We start from the raw sequence: 21,605 nt of genomic DNA, 5'->3' as shown, positions 1-21,605 counted from the left end.
TATATTGGACACTATCCCCTGGAGCTCTTCGGTTGTACAACAGAAGTAAGTACCGTATGAAGCAAGGAATAGGAATCAAAAATACAAAATGGGGGTCCTGGAAGCCATGCAAGCCAGAGTGTAAATGTATACACGTGCATATAATCTAGACTGGAATGTTGTCATCCCAACCCTCAAGTTGCGCCCACTTTCTTGTGAAAGCCTGAACAAGGCATATTGGGTGAGTGCCCAACGTGAGCCCTTGTAAGGTGAAGGTGTGACTGACATTCAAAGTTATACAGCTAGCACATTTTTAAATCTCTTAACTATAGACTTTAAGTGTGGTGTTCGGATGTATGCTTCAGGAGCGTATACTAAAAACAAACCGCAGACTACATCTCAAGAAAAGAAAACCATTGCTTAGGGTCCTGGATGAATAATCCAGTAATTGCTTATTTTAAGAAATCGGGTTATTGGTTGAGGTGGGAGGAAGCACCACTCAGGCAACAACCACATTCCTTGTCAGGGTGAACCACAAAAGTCACTAAATTAACCTGTGCTTAACTCTCTGGAAGCTTGACACAAATCAGTCAGGCTTAATTTAGAGGCAAAGTGTAAAGTATTTATGCAGCACATACACAGTAATAAAGTAAAAACACAAACAAGAAAAATCCCAAACCAATTTACAACAGAGTACATTTTAATCAATAAAATGAGACCAGAGCAACCAGTCAGTAGAAAAAGAGATATACAATATTTAACGTTTTGGGTAGATATAGTGCCTAAAAGAACAAAGGACAACTCACAGTCATTTGGTCGGGCTAAACTGGGGGAAAGTCACAAGTTCAGGCCAACCGCGATGGAGCGGCGCCCTGATATAGGGACCAGGTTAATCCTGCTGAAAAGTTACCTTCTCAAAATCCGGCACGAAGAGCTCCTTTTGCGATGGAGGAGGCTGTGAAGAGCAGGGAGAGCATTGCAGATGGTCATCGCTGTAGGATGAAGAGCAGACCTGGCATCATGAACAGTCGTCGTTGTAGCGTGAAGATCTGGACGGACGTCACAGACTATCGTTGCTGGAGTTTTGCATTGGCTGCCACCACGGGCTGTTGTTGCTTTAGCACGAAGTGCAGATTGCGAGTTGCTGTGGTCACTGTAGTGTGAACAGTCGGGTTCACCAGAATTTTGCTATAGCAATTGTCACAGGTGGCCGACTCTTGGTGCAAAAGGGCCCATTCGAGGTTGCCAGAGCCCAAAACTTCAAGATTTCACCCTTCTTCACAGGAGGAGCTCAACTAGTGCTAGCCAAGTGTCCAGCACCTGGGGAGGCATCTCTTGGGGTATAGGAACTCACTCCAGCAGAGCTCAGGCAGGTCTAGTTGCAGGGCCAGGCAGGTCAAGTGCATGTCCAGTGCAGCTGGGCCGTTGCAGGGAGGCCTCCAGAGCTTGTTGTGCCCCTGTAGCTCAGACAGGAGGTGAGCCAACTGACCCTTGGAGTCACTCAGGTTAGCCTGGATTGTAGGGAGCAGGTCCAGTCTTTGTTCTCAGAGAGCAAGGCAGTCCACAAGCAGCAGTGCAGTCCTTTGGGAAGCAGTTCTTCTTTTGTAATGTCCACAGGCCCAGGAGTGTACTACTGAAGAATGATGCAGGAGGTTCACTATTTATTCCTGATATTAGCATTTGAAGTGGGGGGTTTCCTATACTAGCTTAAATCTGGTTCTGGAATGTTCCTCCCTGTCGAGGCTCCAAAAAGTCTAGGGTGACAAAAGACTAGTGTCAAGTTCCTTTGTGTGTGCTGGTTGCAAGCCATTTGAACTGCTAGTGGGACAGGGTACAACTCCACCCCTCGCCATCCTGGCTGAATGGTATATCCTGCCCACAATTAGTCCACTTTTGCGTCACTTTCTGGGAGAAATAAACAAACCCCAACAGCTGAGCTGACCCAGGACACTGGCTAAAGGCACAAATGGTTAGATCAGGGAAATTCTAACTTTCTAAAAGTATTCAAAAAGGGATGGATGGAATGTTTGAATTAATCTCAGCCAGTCGTAATTACTCGGGCTGCATGCTAGTCCATCATTATTTTGCACACCATGTCCCCTCCGTTTGGACACACTTATATGCAAATCAACCTTGAGTGATTGCTAGTGGCTGAGATTAATTCAAGAATTCCCTCTATCACTTTTTTGTATGTTTTTAACTTTTTAAAAGTGGCATTTTCAGAATTGCGACAATATACGAATTTACTGTTAAAAAGGATTTTAAATTATAAATCCTTTGAGTATAAACACCACATTTCTATCTGTTCCCAATCAAAAATGATCCATTATCAGAAGTAACAAGGTAAAAGTGTTAGTCAATGGGAGAAATTAGCGTTACAGTGGTGAAAAATGACTTTTGAATGTATTCACTGATAGAGCATGAAAATTTAAACACACATGTTCAACTTTTTTAATACAATGCACCTTGCCCTATGAGCCTTCAGGGCCTACTCCAGGTGTGACTTATATGTATTAAAAAGGAAGGTTAAGGTCTGGCAGAAGATTTATTTAGCCAGGTTGAAATGGTGCTTTAAAACTGCAGTACAGGCTGCAGTGGCAGGCCTGAGACATGTTTAAAAGGCTGCTTTAGTGGGTGGTATTATAAGCACTGCATGCCCACTAGTAGCATTTAATGTACAGGACCTGGGTACATGTGGTACCACTCTACTAGGGACTTACAAGTAAATTAAATGTGTCAATTATTTGTACTCATATTTTATCATATTTTAGGGAGCAAGTACAAGCACTTTAGCACTGGGTAGCAGTGGTTAAGTGTACAAAGTCCTAATATCAACCGAAACAAATTCAGCAAACCAGGAGGGGTGAAGGCAAAACGCTTGGAGGAATACCATGCCAAGGGTGTCAGATCTATTACTTATGGTCCTGGGCTATTACCCACGTACTCTTTGACACAGGAGTACAGGGTCTTTTCTATCTCCCCTTACTTGGTTCAGCTGCAAAACACAAAGAAGAAAGGCCATAGAGAAAAGTGCTGTCGCCGCATCCAATAAAGTACCCGACCCATGGGTCCTGTAACAGCATGCTGAAGCTACGGCTAACTTATGGCACCACAGATGTTTGAAGGCCCAAGTGCCAAGTTGGCCTTGAGTGAGATATTCCTACACCTGTCCCAACCCTCTGCAGACCCCCATGTTGATTTGGTGACATTGCCTGTGCCAGGTGTCATGGCCCAGTCATTTACGGTTTTACTGAAGTTTGTGTATTTTTCTGTTAGGCTCAATTTGACCTGTCCGACACGACACCTTAAACTGAAAAAATAATGGACCCTTACTGACACTCTTGGTGTACCCTAGGACATGGGAGACCCAAACCTAGCATCCACTTCTCCACACCGAAGAAGTAACCCCTTGGCTAAATTACCAAAGTTCTGTCTGGTGTCAATGTTTGTGTAGTTCTGTGATGCAAAAGTGGCTTTCAGGGCTTTCAATCCAGCTTTTATGTGTTAATTTTTTTCATGAAAGTAAATGTTAATGAACATTATCTTGATTGCTTAGGTAACTGATTGTAAATATTGGAAAGCGGTTCCAATGAAGACTGATTTATATCATCTAGCGTGGCCCTATCATTAGAGTTACATGTAGATGACAAACTATATCTCTTTGTATGAATGATAATGTTAATTTGGAAGATGGCTTTTGCCTACAGAGAAACAACAAGGACATCCCTATCATCCATTTGTTCTTCGTCTGACTTCTTTTGTCTTCGGAATCGGTAAGATATACACAAGGTTTCTTAAAGACCAGGCCCTAGCGGAAATGCATTTGGTTAGTGCAACACAGGCAACAGCTCCCATCGTGTATTCTGGAGGAGGACAAGGTCTACTGTAACTAGCATCTTTTCTGAGGTGAAAGAAACCTTCCACAACCGTACTGGTTAGATATATGAGCATTTAGAAAGTACTTGAAATGATTGGTTATGTATTGCTGGCTGGCCAGCCACTAATTAACAAGCTCATGAGTTGAACCCCTGTGCAGCAGAGGCAAGATCTCCTTTGACACAGACAACCGTGAATCCTGCTGTGTTGCATACGGAAGATCAACTGCATGATATCTATTTCCTTTAGAGTACAACTAAGTCTAATATCCTACTTAATGTCTGCTCACCTGTCCTGTTGCTGCTGCTGATCTTGACAACTTGGAAGACTCCAATCAGCCCAAAGAACCAAGGGGCATGGCCACAGAGCACCGTGATGCTATCTCTACTAATCAAGAGAAGTCGGAGGGTTGCATAACAGCCATCTTAAGTCCCGGTAAGCAACATATTTTTTGTTTGTTCAGCCATTTCCAATTACTCTTTATTTGGTGTGTTATGTGCACAGGCCTTTGACCCGGCCCTCAGTGGGTGTCAAATGAAACATCCCTGTGCCACATGTGGGGGTCTCCTAGTCAGGGTTGCTTGGCAGATGTCTAGCACCTTGCTGACTTTGCCTCTACCCTGATCCAGAAGTTTGGAGACGTCACTGATGGTCCATGTTTGTACTTTTGTGCCTGTGAGCCCTTGCTCAAACTCCTTTCTGAGACTCAAACTCCTGTGTGACCCTTCAGTATCATGAGTTGTTCCTCCTGGATGTGGCACCTTTGACCAGGTGTTATTAGCACTTATGGGTAATAGGATATCTATGCTTCAAGGAAAAGTCATGCCTAGCCTGAAGAACTCAAGGTTTTAATCGTACTCAGAATATGTGTCTACTTGTTGCACTGAAAATATCTCCTAAAACACAGCCACTAGGGTTGGGTAATGGCCAGGTGGAGGATGTGTCGGTCCATAAGGACTCCAAAGCTTTTCAGTTTGGAAGTTGGGATACGTGGCTCTCTAAACATGGAATGAAACAAGGTATTTTCAAAAAGATCTACAGTTCTCATCCTTGATCACAATGCCCTTCATGATGGTGGCATTCAGTCGAACAGTCAGCCATCCATTTACTTTTTGATGATAAAATCCAAGATCATCAATATTGGAATATATATAATCTCAGTGTAGAAAGGCACATCATCTGCTCGACCTGAAACGTTCCCCAGAAGAGTTAGCACAGTGAAAGCTCATGATGGATCCCACACACTTTCTCTACATTTTGGCAAAGTTGGCTAAGAAAACTCAACAAGAGTGATTGAATAGGATGTCCCTAAAGACATTTTGCAAGCTGGAATCTTATCATTGTTGGGAGCAGGACCAGAAGAACATTTTGATCCACAGTATCAAATGTCATGGACAAGGTGAGAAGAACCAAGATGAATACATGACCTTCATGAACTATCCATAGCTCCTTAAAAGTTCCTAAAAGGGAGGGCTTAGTATCCTATTGAACTGCTCTTCCTTTGAAAATATTGTTTTTCAATAGGCTGTTATCTTTATAAAGGCTTGTAACAAAGTCAATTGGTGCAAAGGGCAAGCACACAACGAATTATGATGTTTTCACCAAGCTTCATAAATCCAGGACATGGCTATTTTTAGAAGGCTGCCTCCCTACCAAAAGACCAGCTAGGTTTTTGTGGAGAATGTCCTACAGCTGTGCTAAAATGCATTAAGTAATTGTGATCTTTGCTATTTCTGATTATATACCCCTGTTGAATTTCATATATTCATGAATTTGAGCACACTTTTTAAAAATAAGAAGTGTGCTACATCTACTGTTGATTGCACGTGTACAGCAATAACATTTGCAATATTATAGGTTTATACGAGTCAATTATTCATATAGGTATATTAATCTGAATTATAAATGTGATAAACTGTACTGAATGTGTAACAGAACTCATATGATAAGTCTTGCATTTTACATATTTAATCAATCTTTAATCATAAGGTGTGATCTTTTTGAAATAATCACAAAGTGTATGTAAGGCTGGTATAAACAAGTATTAAGCAAAGAGGTATCTTCAGCCCTTCTTGGGAGATTTTTGCAAGCTGTGCTCCAAATATTCCTAGCAAAGACCACCGGCTGCTCGGAGTCAGAAGGTCCTTCTGAGTTTGGAAACGACATAATTGAGTCAGCGAGCAACTTTCCCCAAGTACAGAAGCCTCTTAATAACAATTCTGATGCTCGGCTAAGGTACTCTGAATAGAGGCCATTTAAAAGTTTTAGAAAGGTACTTTTGGTGCTAAGAAAGTTTAGCTAGGGGCTAGAAGGGAGAGTAAGTTACCACAACCTGGTTTCACCATTCGATGCTGTGAATTATTGAAATACGATTACCATGTTGCAGTTCTTTTTATTATTTTGTTCATTAATCACTTTCATTTCCACTGTTCTGTTTATGTTTATAGTTACATCTATACACATAATCTGCACTAGATTAGGACGTTAGCTCAAAAAAGTCTTAAAAATATTTATATTTAATTCACTCAAAAAATAAAAGTTGAAGTGACGTTCAATGATGTTTTATTTCGGTGTTGAAATAAGACAAAAATAACATTTAAAAAAACAAATCACTCATTGAAATTAACCTGTTAGTCTCAGAGACAGCTATGGTTTCTGACTCAGATGTCGGCTCTGTTTCCATTCTCCTCACTTCAGTGACTGGATCTCCTCTTCCCCATCAGAGGAATGCAGGCAATACACATCTCCTGTTTGGGAAAGCTGGACCCACGCTCAATCCTGTGCCATGCCGAAACCAGGGCAATCCAAATTGGTTCCCACAGGTCCCAGTATCCAGACTTTCATCACACACAAAGTCCTAGTCACATATATGTGAGATAAACTCACTGCACATGCATACACTTAACATGAAAACAGAATGTCAGCGCAAGGTTCAGGGATTCACTTAACAACAGAACTTTACAGGAGAGGGTTAAGTAGACTATACTCTCCTTGACACAGAAAAAATGGTCTGGTCAAACTATTGATTCATAACAACTTTGCTGCACCATCAATTTATGTGACTTTCACGGCATGGATATTTGTCCTATCCCTGCTATGAGAGCATGCTTTGTATCCCCTTCCAGGTCACAGAGCAGGTTCTATACGTCACATTACCAGGGACAGAGCTAGGCCTCTGTGCACACCACAGTTTAGCGTGACACTATTATCAACAAAGAGGTCAGGATACCACTTTTGCACACAGTCGGCAGTTAAGCTAGAGGTACACTCCTGTTCACCATGCATGGGAATGTCTTATCCCAACACTCATTCACACGTTCTATCTTGCTCACAAACTCACAGATACACACTCTCTCACGCTCACGCACACACTTAACCAGGTTTTCTACTTACCTGGCTTTACCTAGCTTCGCTGTTCCTTTTGAGCTCCTCAGTTGCTGGTGCATGGATTCACAGGCAGGCACCCAACTCTATCCTGCCTCAGGTTCTGTAGCGGAGAACTGAAAGCTGGTGTCTGCACTGTGAAAATACTGTTCACTGGACAGACTTCAGTTTTTAGCTTCTTGCTTTTACATCTCACCTTCTTCCAGCTCGTCTTAAGGTGGGTTTGGGTCAGTGAGGCTCTAAACCTCACCCCACCCTGTTACAAGATGGAGAGGGTGAGGTGACAGCCTTATAGATAGAAAGCCCCGGGAACTGCATGGCTTAAGCCTAAAGTGTCCAAGGCAACCTGCACGTGTGATGCTGCAGTGCATCACTAATGGGGTGGCACTGAATAAAAAGGGGCAGAACTCAAGGAGGGTGGAAGCCCATACCGAAGAGCCTCCATGACATTTGTAGCAAACATGGCAAAATGCTGGCACAGTAGAGATTGGTCTTGACGTGGGACATACATGGTAAAATGCTGTTGCCTGCATATTGGAAGACATTTTGGCATATGGGGTAACCTTGGCAAAATACTGGATAATACATACTTGAGATAATTCTTGCTTTATTGGGTACCCATTGCAAAATGTTGGAACTGGCACATTGGATGTAATTTGTGGCAACTGAAAGTGAGAATGAATAAGTGAGGGAGTGTGTAATTGTGAGTGAGTAAGTGAATGTGAGCATAAATGAGAGTCTATGTGGGTGTATGAAAGTGACCCATACACGTTCTTGTGTGCCCGTGTTCCCCTGTGCCCCGCTGCCCACTTACCTTTTGTCCCCCGTTCCTGTGTGCCCTTGCTCCCCTGTGCCCCGCTGCCCATTTTGCCTTCTGTGCCCCCTGTTTTGCCTGCTTGCGCCGCTCCCGTTCCCGCCACTGCATCCCCTGCGGCCCCGCCCCCACGCCCATTCACTGCCCCCTGCCACCCGCCTCCCAGCTGCTCCTCTCTCCCACCTTCCCTTAAAATGGCGGCCGCTCCGCGGTGAGGAGAGCGACACTTGACCTTGCCAGGTAGGTCACTCCCCCCCCCGCTGCAGCTCTCTGAGTGTCTTGTGCCCTTTTGCTCCTCTGTGCCCCGCTGCACATTTTGCCTTTTGTCCCCCGTTCTGGTGTGCCCTCGTTCCCTCTGTGCCCCACTGCCCATTTCGACTTTTGTTTCCCTGTTCTCGTGTGCCCGTGTTCCCCTGTGCCCTGCTGCCCATTCGCCTTTTGTTTCCCCGTTCTTGTGTGCCCGTGTTCCCCTGTGCCCCGCTGCCCATTCGCCTTTTGTTTCCCTGTTCTTGTGTGCCTGTGTTCCCCTGTGCCCCGCTGCCCACTTGCCTTTTGTCCCCGTTCCTGTGTGCCCTTTCCCCCCTGTGCCCCGCTGCCCATTTTGCCTTTTGTGCCCCCTGTTGTGCCGGCCTGTGCCGCTCCTGTTCCCGCCGTGCATCCCCTGCGGCCCGCACCCGCGCCCATTCGCTGCCCCCTGCCACCCACCTCCCGCCACCCAGCTGCTCCTCCCTCCCACCTCCCTTGCCGGAGGCGCGCCGAAGGCAAGCCCGTCTGCGCCTGGACCGTGCCCAGCACCAGAACCCCTGGCCCCCGCACCAGCCATGAAGACCGCCTTCGATACGACGCCAGCACCCTCATCGCTCTCAACCCAGGACGAACCCCCACCTGCTGCAGGGCCACCCCGGAGCGCCCCAACGGTCCCTTCGCCTGCCAGAACTGCAGCTTCTCCTGCATCAAAGACGCAGAGACACCCGCCACGACAGAACACAACCAGCTCCGATGCATCCTGATCAACACCCGCTCCGCACGCAAATATGCCATCGAGCTCTGGGACCTACTCGACACCGCATCACCAGACGTCGCCTTCCTGACCGAGACCTGGATGAACGAAGCCTCCTCTCCAGACATCGCCGTAGCCATCCCCGACGGATACAAGATCGCCCGCAGAGACCAACCGCACCAACGGAGTCAGAGGAGGAATCGCCATCGTCCACAAGAAGACCATCAGGGTCTCAACAAACACAGACGACACTCTCAGCACCGCCGAACACATGCACTTCCAGATCCACACGGACCCCAAGACCACCCTAAGAGGCACCCTCGTCTACAGACCACTCGGACCCGACCACAATTCTGCGACGCCATCGCCGACTTCATCAGCACGCACGCACTGACCTCCACCGACTACATCCTCCTCGGAGACCTGAACTTCCATCTGGAGAACAACAACGACAGCAACTCCTCCACCCTGATAGACAACCTTGCCAACCTCGGACTGGAACAGCTCGTCACGACGCCGACCCACATCGCCCGACACACGCTCAACGCCATCTTCGCCTCAAGCCCACACGTCTCCTTCACCCACTTCTCTGAACCCACCTGGACCGACCACCACTGCATCCACTTCACCTTCCGGAAACCCGTCGCACAGCACCGCACCCTACAGATCCCCCGTCGCTGCTGGGGCACAATCACTGAAGTACAACTACAGACAAACCTCGCACTCAACCACCGACCAACCCCTCCAACCCCGACGATGGTGTGCGCACCCTCAGACGATGGATGGACGACTGCGCCAACACCTTAGCCCCGCTGAAAAAACAAACCCTCAAAGACACCAGCAAGAGAGCCAACTGGTTCACCCGGAACTCCTAGTGTCAAAGCGCACCTGCCGGAAGTTGGAGAACATATGGCACAGCGAGAATTCGCCAGGCAGGCGTGCAGCCCACAAAGACGCCATCCGCAACCACCACCACATCATCGGGACCACCAAGAGGACCTCCTTCAAAGACCACCTCGACAACAACGCACACAACAGCAAGGAGCTCTTCAACGTCGTGAAGGAACTCTTCAACCCCAGCTCCAACGCCAACGACATCCCGCCGTCGCAAGCCCTGTGCGACTCCCTCGCCACCTTCTTCCACCGCAAGATCACCGACATCCATGATAGCTTCAACCCCCGGATGACCCTAACAGGCCCCAACATGCTGGAACCACCACACCCCACCGACCATGACCCCCTGACTACCTGGGCCAACGTGAGCATTGAAGACACAATCAAGACCATGGGCACAATCCACTCCAGCTCGCCGTCTGACACTTTTCCACACCACATCTTCAACAAAGCCGGCAGCTCCATCGCACCCCACCTGCGCAACATCATCAACCTCTCCTTCGAGACCGCGACCTTCCCTGAAAGCTGGAAACACGCCGAGATCAACACCCTACTGAAGAAACCCAAGGCGGACCCGAGCGAACTCAAAACCTTCCGGCCCATCTCCCTGCTTCCGTTCCCAGCTAAGGTCATCGAGAAGATAGTCAACATCCAGCTCACCCACTACCTCGAAGACAACAGCATCCTGGACCCCTCCCAGTCAGGATTCCGCAGCAACCACAGCACCGAGACCGCCCTCATCGCCGCCACAGACGACATCAGGATCCTACTGGACAATGGCGAGACGGCGGCCCTCATTCTTCTGGACCTCTCCGCCGCCTTCGACACCGTCTGCCACCGCGCACTACGCACACAACTCCACGACGCAGGGATCCGAAACAAGGCCCTGGACTGGACCTCCTCCTTCCTCTCTAGCAGAACCCAGAGAGTCTGCCTCCCCTCGTTCCAATCTGAAGCCTCTGAGATCATCTGCGGCATCCCGCAGGGATCCTCCCTCAACCCGACGCTGTTCAACGTCTACATGGCGCCTCTCGCATGCATCGCCCGACATCACGACCTCAACATAATCTCCTACGCCGACGACACGCAACTGATCCTCTGCCTCACCAAGGACCCCCTCACCGCCAAATCCAACCTCCACCAGGGAATGAAGGCCGTCACCGACTGGATGGAGGATAGCAGCCTTAAGCTGAACACAGACAAGACGGAGATCCTCATCCTCGGGCCCAACCCTTCAGTATGGGACGACTCCTGGTGGCCCGCATCGCTGGGGACACCCCCCACACCCATGAACCACGCACGCAACCTGGGAGTCATCCTCGACTCGAAACTCGCCAAACAATTCAACGCTGTCTCCTCCACCTGCTTCAACACCCTCCGCATGCTCCGCAAGATCTACAGATGGATCCCGATAGACACAAGGAAAACAGTCACCCAGGCCCTAGTCAGCATCAGACTCGACTACGGAAACGCCCTCTACGCCGCAGCCCCGACCAAGCTCATCAACAGACTGCAAAGAATCCAGAATGCCTCTGCACGCCTGATCCTCGACGTCCCGCGCCGCGACCACATCACCCCCCACTTGAGGAACCTGCACTGGCTCCCTGTCGACAAAAGAATCTCCTTCAAGCTCCTGATCCACGCACACAAGGCACTCCACAATACCGGCCCAGCCTATCTCAACAGTCGACTCTCCTTCTACGTACCCAACAGGAATCTCCGCTCTGCAGACCTCTCCCTGGCTACCGTCCCACGCATCCATAGAACCAAAGCCAGAGGCAAATCCTTCTCCCATCGCGTCGCCAAGACCTGGAACACCCTCCCCTCATCCTACGACAAATCGAAGACCTTCTAACCACCAGGAGACAACTCAAGACCTGGTTGTTCGACCATTAGCAACAGCACCCCCCCTCTCCCCACCCTCAGCACCTTGAAACCCTTGCGGGTATGTAGTGCGCTTTACAAATTATTTGATTGATTGAGAATGTGTGAGACTGAGTGCCAGCAAGATTGTGAGACAGAGTGAGAGTGAGTGTGAGTGCAAGTGAGTGAGTGTGAGGGAGCGAGAATCAGTGTATATGTGTGTATGTTATGTTTGCAGGTCAGCCACTGGGGGTGAGTCTTGGCAAACGGGGTCACCCATGGCAAAATTTGGAGCTGGCATATTGGAGGTAATTATTGGTATAAGGTTGGACAGCAATGGCAAAAGAGATAGGAGGAGGGGGCAGAAAAGCATAACAAAATGCTGTCCCTGAAATTCTAAAGGACTTTTTTGCCATATGGGTCACCTATGGTGTATGGATGGCCTCAATGGCTAGATTTTGGCACTGGCATATTGTGCGTAATTCTTGGCATAACAGGAAAAAATACTGACCCTGCCGTAATGGAGGTACTTTTTGACATTTGTGGGGCATTCACTAGACGATCTGAAAAACAATGGGGTCAACTCCTAGAGAGCATCAAGCTTCATTGGCTTGCAAATCCAATTGATTTTTAGCCAATTGTGCTTTAAATACGGTAGTTGGTCCCATTGTTTAAAACTTTTCTTGAGGTATAAACCCTCTAAACCATTCTAGAAGAAGTCAGACTCTCTCACTTGCTAGAATTCGGGGCTATTATTACCCCCCACTACAATCAAAGATCACCATCTGCCACTGGCTCTGACCATTCGCAAAGCAGAATTTAGCAATGCACCATATATGGAGCAGGAAATTGGGAGTGTAATGGCAACACCCACTTGAGAAAGGGCCCTAGTCCTGCAATCCTTGAACTGCTGCCACAAGCAAAAAAAAATAATATTTCAATACCAATTATCTTCATGGGCCTGTGCAAGCTTTTCCATTTTGAAATAAGACAGAATACAATCTTTTAAACTTGTTAATGAGAATTTCCAAATTTAGACTTATTTTTATTCAATTAATTCAAGGACATTAGTTGGAATACCACCCTTACCTATGCCGCAAGCGCTGCAGCTGAAGGGCTCATTTCCGCTACATTCCTTGCATGTGTGATGGCAGTTATGGCACTGCCTTTTGGATTCAAATTTCCCTGCTGGGCATTTCAAAACACAACGGCCTGCGTCGAAAATCCTAAATGAAATTCAAAATGGAGAAGATCAGCGTTAAGGCAAAGCAGATGTTACAAATGCATTGGATTTGTATTTAATCATTTGTTTTTATAATGGATGGCAGCTGGGATGGGAACTTACCCTTGCATGTGTAAGGACGTGTTCCCCTACCAAGAGTGCTCAGCGGCATGACACCTTGTATCCTGACTTTTGTTTTTGCCCTACTGTCATGCTAATCTACATGTGTATGCAAAGGCCTAAACCTGCCCCTAACTCTGTGAAGTCCTCTCTTGTGGCCGGGACTACTATCCCTGTCTTGGGTATAGCACATAAATCAGTGATTATAGCATACCGGGTTTAGAAGGATGTTAGTATGAACAGGCCTCATTAATTATCTGTGCCACTGGAAGTGAGGTCTACTGGCTCCACTTTTGTAAGGTTGTGCTAATATATGTAGGTACAGAATCTTACACTGGCATTACGGGTGTATGTCAAGTGCAGATACATTGGTTTGCAAAAGCCTTTTTGCCGATCATAGATTTGTACAAGATTCTATTTTTACTTTTTAGTGGATTTTCACAGGAGCTGCTTGCTGCGACCTGTGGATTGTAAAGCGACACTTTGGCATTGGTTTTAACGTATTGATTTTGGGTTGGAATTTACCACTGTTGCTATTACTCTTTGGATATCTGGCATTTTTCATGCAATGTAAACTGCTTACAAGTTAATAATAGTTGTTTCTTGTTTATGTCTGTGTGTGGTGGAGAGTCTGTGTATATTAGTTCATCACAGTTGTATGTTGATAACACAAAACTAATCCTTCTGGGGCCGATTCACAGAACTAATCTGCGGCAAAATCCTAAACTTACTACTTTTGGTACTCACAGAAGCCATTTAGTAGTAGTAAAGTTAGTATTTTGTCTTGAATTAGTATTTTGTCATAAATTAGGATTTTGTCCTAAATTAGGATTTTGTCTTAAATTAGTATTTTGTCTTAAATTAGTATTTTGTTTTACTTTAGGATTTTGTCTTAAGTTAGGATTCACAACAAAAAACACCTTCAAGACCATGAAAAATATCGACTCCTGAGCACCCTCAGACCCCTGCCCACACCACATCTTCCAAAGAGCTGCCTTGGACAACACACCCAAACTATGTTGGACGATCAACTGCTCCTTCGAGACCCCCACCTTCCCCGATGACTGGAGACACGCCAAAGTCAACCACCTCCTGAAGAAACCCTCTGCGGACGAGACTGACCTCAAGAACTTCAGGCCCATCTCCCTGCTTCCCTTCGCAGCCAAGGTCATCGAAAAGGCTGTCAACACCCAGCTAACAAACTTCATCGAAGCTAACAACATCCTGGACATCTCCCAATCTGGATTTCAAAGCAACCACAGCTACTCGCCACCACCGATGACATCTGCTCTCTCCTTGACCAGGGCGAAACGGCAGCCCTCATCCGCCTGGACCTCTCGGCTGCATTCGACACCGCCTCTCACTGCACCTTGGCCACCAGACTCCACGACACCGGCATCCATGGCAAGGCCCTTGACTGGATCCGTTCCTTCCTCACCTGCAGAAATCAGTGGGTCAGACTCCCTCCCTACCTCTCGGAACAGACAGAGACCAACTGTGGAGTGCCCCAGGGCTCCTCCCTCAGCCCCACCTGCTTCAACGTCTACATGGCCTCCCTCTCAACCATTGTCAGGAACCACGGGCTCAACATCATCTCCTACGCTGACGACACCCAGCTGATCCTCTCCCTCACCAATGAACCCAACAGCACCAGGCACAACTTCTAAGAAGGGATGAAAGCCGTCGCCACCTGGTTGAAGAACAGCTGACTGAAACTCAACCCCTGATTGATGGAAGACGTGGCTTGGCCAACTGGCAAACAGGGAGTGGTGGGACAATGAGGCTAGTCGAAATATGCACAATCGAAACCTCTCGCAATGTGGTGTCTTTAATCTCCTGATATTCATTGGCTGTTTGGGCGATAAGGAAATCTTGATTGCAATGACATTTTTGATCTTATTCTGCAAATCTTTTCTGTGTGCTATTCTCTCATTTGCAGATGTGGTGGTACAGCGAGGTGTTTTAAAATAGTACTTTGATAATGAGCACTGCTGCTTTTTAAATATGTGTTTATTGTATTTTGTGGGTTACAGCCTGAAATAAACGTATTTTGACTGACTGTTTAGATTAATAGTACTCAGGAAAGCTTCTGTACTACTTTGAAAAGTGTGGCTGTTACATCATGGCACAGAAATTCTTTAGTGTAATGAGTGAAACTTTTCTTGTTAGAAGTGCTAAAAGGGGTCTGATGGTGTTCCTTTGCTCCTTCGCCAACAGTGGAAATTTCTGTTAGGCCTGGCAGGGCTTTCTTTTGATAATAATGCATGTTACATACAAGACAAGCCTGAATTCAAATAAACCTCACTGCATTTAAAATCAGAGACAGTGTGTATTAGAGAGTGTGTATAGAAAAAGGACTTAGAAAAGTAGAATCGTTTTTGGATTGTAATGGTAACAAGTGAGGGTTCGATCACCATGTTTTCAGTTTAAAAACTCCATGTGTTTTTACACCATTCAGAATAATAGGATGCAGATGGAAAACTATCGACTTCTCTGGTGCATGCGTTGAAACAGCAGCTACAAGGGGAGATGACCTTGCAGAGCTGCATTTTACAAAAAAGAAGAAAAAGTAGCATTTGTTTTCATAGCTTCAGTAAAGGGGCATTGTTTGCCCATTTTGTATAGCAAAGGAGGAGCAGAGCACAAGTAATCCCCCTCATTCTGCATAAGACATCAACAGTAGTAAAGGTATCTGATGTACTGGAGCAGGGGAGGGGTTAGACACAAAATAGTGTTGTGCAAAGAAAGTAATTTTTTTTAAATGGCATCAATAAAAGGTTTGCTGTGCTAGAAACACCATCTTTCAGCTACCAGAAACAAAAACATTTTTATACCACAGTGTTTTACATTTTCCTTAGAGGTAGTCCCTTTTCCCTAATTTTAGTGCTTTCAGCCTTCTTGTAGTTAGTTGTGGAAACAGATGTAAAGTCAGTAGATGGTCCTGGAAAGCTATGAAAAGTAGACACAATTCTGAATTTATCAAGGGGTCACTTGTGTATATTCCTCAAGTTTTTCCCAAAGAAGCAAACCGTCGAAATAAAAAAGTAAGGAAAATGAGTAGGAAAAAAACAGTCTTGTAATTTCTTGTCATGATGGCCAATTTACAAAAGCAACATAATATTATTTCTGATAGAGCGATCTGGGCAAGGTATATATAGAGCTGGTAGATTCTCCAAAGACACATGACATCCAGAGCCAACAACTGAGCGGCACTTTACAATGATTATTAATTGTGCATCGACTATATAGCACTTCATATAGTAAAATACAAGGATAAAATGGCTCTGAGCAAAACCTATATGTTTCTGAAATGTACACATGTTACTGATTTTAGGAACAATGGTTATATGTAAACCTCTGAATGTGTGGTTACTCATACTATCATGTGACTCAGAGGGCATTTTGCAAAATTACTTCTTTCTTGCACACAGAATTTGTTTTTCTTTTTTTCTGAGTTTTACACATCGCGAACTTGACCTAAAGAGATTGGGTATCCAAGCGCTTTCCATGAGTGGCAATTGCGTTACATAAGGACACATTCATTTTTGTTAGACACGGGAAGATTAAGTGATTTGAGCTTGACCGCCTTAGTTGTTAGGCCACATCCTCTCCCCAATCACATTAAGAAGCCACAAATGCAGAGAAATCCAAATAGTAATAACAAATGTTCTACTATTCGGTGTTCCCACACATTTTCAGATGAAAATGGTACCCCACTTCTATTGCTGAGCCTAGTGCTTGCGACACAAAATGACCCAGAGACACCACATTTCAATCCAGCAGAATTAATGCTTCTTTTAACATTGTAGTTCACTGCAGAAATTGGGCCCTAGCTCCGTCACCACCCAGGGAAACCTACCATACCCACATATTTCTGACATTACATACCCTGAGAAGTCCAGAGTGTTGTGTGACTTATATGGATCTCACAAGGTTTTTTGTCTTTTTACCAAGAAATCCTTGTAAAACTCAAACACACATTTTCCTTACATTTCTATCAGGGAAAGTTCTGGAATCTAAAGGAATCCACAAGTATCCTAGCACCCAGCATTCTCATACATCTCCAGATAAAAATTGTACCTCACTTGTGTGGCTGGGCCTAGCTCCTGTCGCAATACTTTGGCCCAAAATGCAACATGGTCAGATCACATTTTTACACTCAAAACCAACCTTTTTTTGCAATGTAGGTTGCTGCTGAATTTGGGCCCTAACCCACACATTTCTGAAAACTCAACACCTAGGGGAGTCCAGCAAGGTGTGACATGTGTGGATCTTACAAGGTTTACCTGGTGTCTGGTGGGCTTTCAGTCCTTCCTGAGGGAGAGACTGAGGTCAATCACCCAACATACTCCCTGGTGGGAGGAAGACTGTAATGCCCCTTTTGGGATTGTGAAATGGCCATATGCATTGAGGCCACCCCACCTTTTTAATTTGGCTATTTTCCTTTATGTCTAGTGAGATTTATACCCCTGGGGTGACAGAAAGACTCTAATGTCTTTTTGGGGGTTGTAACACAGCTCTGTGCATGGAGGGTGGTGCATGTCCCTATGCTTTCTTTCTAATTGCCCTCCTTCCTTGACCCGGGGAGGGGGAATTGGGGCCAAGCACTGTAATGCCTTTTGTTTGGTGGGGACATGAACCTATGAATGAGCCCTCCCCTTGTGTTTGTTTTCCTTTTTCCCCGGTGTCTAGTGGACTTTGTGCCCCCAAGAGAGGACAGAAAGGCTGTTATGCCCTTTTTGGGTTGGGAGCATGGCCTGGTGCATGGTGGGCCATCCTCACCCCTTTTTATGGCAAATGTATTCCAGGTGTTTAGTTGGATTTCTGCCACCGCTAGAGAGGTGTATTGGGGCAAAAACTGAATTTCCTTGTACATAGCAAAGCATGACTGTTTTGAGAACACGGGCACAAACTGGGTGTCCTTATGGTTCCCTCAAATAGTCCATCAGTAACCAGCTACTTATAACAGATTGCGTAATAAAGCATGTGTGTTCTTAGGTTCTACAACTACACTTTGTTTGTGTAAACCGTACACAGAGTGATCAGTGTATGATAATTCTTTTTACAGCACGTGTGTTTAAGAGCGTAGTGATTCATGTGTCATACTTAGGTGTGGGGCAGTGCCATAATGCATTATTCATAATATGCTGAAAATCATGTCCTGTTTTTTTTTTTTTTTTTTTTACAGAAATAGGATTCTGGGAAGCTCATGTTTCCAGTAGTCAACTGGTAACCATAATCCAGTATCAGTATGTCACCTAAGTATTTGAAATGTGTATTTTGTTTATATGATTGCACTGTGTTAGACTTGGCATCTTTTGGCGTGTTTCCCCTGAGTTTTTTGCTTTCTGACCTCCCGGTTGTGCTGGCTTAGTGTTTCTGCGCCCTTTTCTCACTGCTAATCAGTGGTATAGTGCAAGTGCTCCTGTGGTAAAATGTGTTATGGATTCGTGTTTCCATGATTGGATATTTGATTAACTGTTAGTCCCTAGTAAAGTGCACTGAGTGTGCCAGGGCCTGTGAATCAAATGCTACTAGCGGGCCGCAGCACTGATTGTGCCACCCACGTGAGTAGCCATGAAAAGTTAACTCAGACCGCCATTGCGGAGTCTGCGTGCAGTTTGTAACGGCCATGTTGACTTGGCCAGTGCACACACTTGCTAGTCCCTCACCTTCCCTTTTCTTACATTACAGCCCAAGGTTGCCCAAGGTACGCCTGTGGGCCGGGTGCAGTGTATGTGAAAGGTTGGATATACCCTGGTGTGGGTGGCATGTCCGGATAGTGAATTACGGCCAATTTTGTTTTCCGCTATTGCAAGGCTACCTGTTCCCCATAGGACAGAATGGGGAGTTTGTTTATAACATCTTATAAACATAACTGGCCTCTGCTGGAATGTGGATTGCCTGTCTGGGTTTTGGATGACAGAAGGCTGGGGAGAAGGAGTGGCTCCAGAAAGTCTAGGTGGGTCATGAAAGTGCTGAGTAGACCTTGGCTGCAATTGGGGAGAGGGGAGGAGATTTCCTTGCACCTCAAAGGGCCTGGTCTGCCTCTGACCATGCCATCTCCACCTCCTGCCAGGAAGTCACACCAGAGAAGGCAGAGTTGGTTCTGGCTGGGCACAGACACTCTCTGCCTCAGAGATCAAAGGATTTTGAGATATAAATACTGGGGCCCAGACCCCTGAACTTCAGAACTCTTTTGGACCAAGAAGACTGCCAAGAAGAAGAGCTGGAGAAGCTATGAGGAGGAACTACCAGTTTGCGGTGTGTTTTGCTGTGTTGGCCTGCGGTGGCTGCTTCTGTCTTGGGCAGTGAAAGGACTGGACTAAACTTTCTGCAATCTTCTTTTGTTAGTTTTTCCAAGGGCTTGAGGTAGAGCTTTCCCCCTGTTCAAGAAGTCTCAGGAACAGCAAAGACTTCAAGCTCTTCTGCCCTCAGCACTGCGGACTGTGTGTTTTGTGCTGCAACAGAAAAAGAAGCAACCCGATGCTGTCTACAACGCCGCTGCTGACTCCGTGTCCTGAAGGCACCACAGAGGGCACCGCCGCAACGCCGCACCGCGGACCTGGTCTCACCGACGACGCCTGCTGATGCTACCACTGAGCCGCTGCTCGCACCGCGACCTGTGGGCACCGCACTCCGCACCGCCTCGCTTCACAACGACGCCTTGGTATCCCCGACAACGCTCCACGCAAAAATCTACGCTGCTGCTTGCACCGTGCTTCAAGGGCACCGTTTGTAAAGTTACATGACACACCGCCCTCATCCCGCACCGCAGCCTTGGCCTACCGACGCCGGCACCATCGACTCCAGCTCATCAGCCGACGACAGCGCTTCAGCCACAATGATGCAACCTGAGGGCACCGCACACTGCGCCACTGCACTTCGCGCCACTGCACTTCGCGCCACAGCACCCGACCCCTGCAGACGCCAGCGCTCCGGACTTCAACAGAAGGGAGGTCGACCTGCCACGTGTGTGACTTCAAGGACCCCCACGACTTCTGCAACGACCACCGGAACAGACGCCTGCGGACGCTGTGCTTTCGGAAGCTCAACGAGAGGTCGCCGACGCCCTGCACTTCTAAAAAGTACTGTTTGGACAGAGGAGGGGAAGGTGCAAGCTGTTGAAAAATTCTACTGTACTCTCTACACCTCAGAACTTCCACGAGCGCAAGACCAAGAGGGGCATCTGGACTCTCTAGACCTCCCACAGGTCCCGGCTTCCATTAATGAGGGTTTAGCTCAAACCATCTCCCTCGAGGAAGTACAAAAGGTGATTGAGGCTCTAAAACTACAGAAGGCGCCGGGGCTGGATGGGTTTACGGCACATTTTTACCATACCTTTGCACCAGAACTTGCACCATTTTTAACTACTTTATTCAATGTCATCGCGTCTACACAACAGGTCACCCCCTTTATGGGAGAGGTGATTGTGGCAGTAATTTCGAAACTGGGGAAGGATCCTACAACCTGTTCCTTTTACCACCCGATCGCTCTTCTGAATCCAGATGCCAAGATTTACTCCAAAATCTTGGCGTCTCGCCTCGAATCTGTGCTCCCCGGCCTTATTGACCCCGACCAATCAGGCTTTATTAAAGGGCGACAAACCCATGATAATTTGCGGCACATCATCCATATAATAGAGAAGGCTCAGAAGAAAGACATCCTGGCGGCTCTTCTCTCGCTGGACGCGGAGAAAGCATTTGACCGCATGGAGTGGTCCTTTTTGTTTCTAATGCTTCGTCACTTTGGATTCAATGAGACTTCTATAGGGATGATTTGTGCCAATTATCACTCGTCCAGATCCCGGGTCCTGGTCAATGGCGTTGCTTCCCCCTCCTTTGGCTTAGCACATGGGACGAGGCAGGGGTGCCCGTTGTCCCCCCTCCTTTTTGCCTTCAGCATTGAACCCCTAGCGCTTAAAATTAGAATTAACACAGATGTACTGGAGGTGAGGTTTGGCTCCGACGATCATTAGATATCGCTTTTTGCCGATGACGTCCTTATTCCGGTCATGGAGCCAGTGACTTCCCTACCGGCTATTCAGGAAGAACTGGCCCTATTTGAAAGGGCGGCGGAATTTAAGATTAACTTGGCCAAATTCTGCTTACTTAATCTGACCCTTTCTAAGGAGGAGTGGCGACAAGTGCAGAGCATGTCACCCTTGAGCTGCACAACTAAGGAGATCACATATCTGGGTGTTAGGCTCACTCCCTGTATCTCAGATCTCTCCAGGCCCTACTTCCCTCCCCTTCTTCACAAATTAAAAATTTACTTGGGTAGGTGGAGTGCTGCATACATCTTCTGGCTAGGTCGAATTAATGCTATCAAGATGAATGTGCTCCCACGCTTGCTTTACCTTTTTCAGGGGCTACCCATTCCAGTTGAAAAAGGTCTCTTCAGAGAGCTGTGACAAATGATCACTAAATGTATCTGGTTGGGAGGGGGGTCTG

The 21,605-nt window shown here is 46.8% G+C and overlaps 1 protein-coding gene across 1 annotated transcript in view; it reads right to left on the bottom strand.

Annotated features, from left to right (window-relative positions):
- PCSK5 (proprotein convertase subtilisin/kexin type 5) overlaps positions 1–21,605 on the bottom strand; it is a 1,432,234-nt gene that overhangs the window by 236,086 nt on the left and 1,174,543 nt on the right. The window contains exon 22 of the mRNA XM_085633086.1: positions 12,900–13,036. Coding sequence (XP_085489212.1) covers positions 12,900–13,036 — 137 coding nt within the window. The remainder of the gene's footprint in view (positions 1–12,899; positions 13,037–21,605) is intronic.

The sequence above is a fragment of the Triturus cristatus genome, chromosome 2_1 (genome assembly GCF_964204655.1).
Source record: "Triturus cristatus chromosome 2_1, aTriCri1.1, whole genome shotgun sequence".
Taxonomy (NCBI): Eukaryota; Metazoa; Chordata; class Amphibia; order Caudata; family Salamandridae; genus Triturus; species Triturus cristatus.
This window is presented reverse-complemented; position numbering and strand designations above follow the sequence as displayed.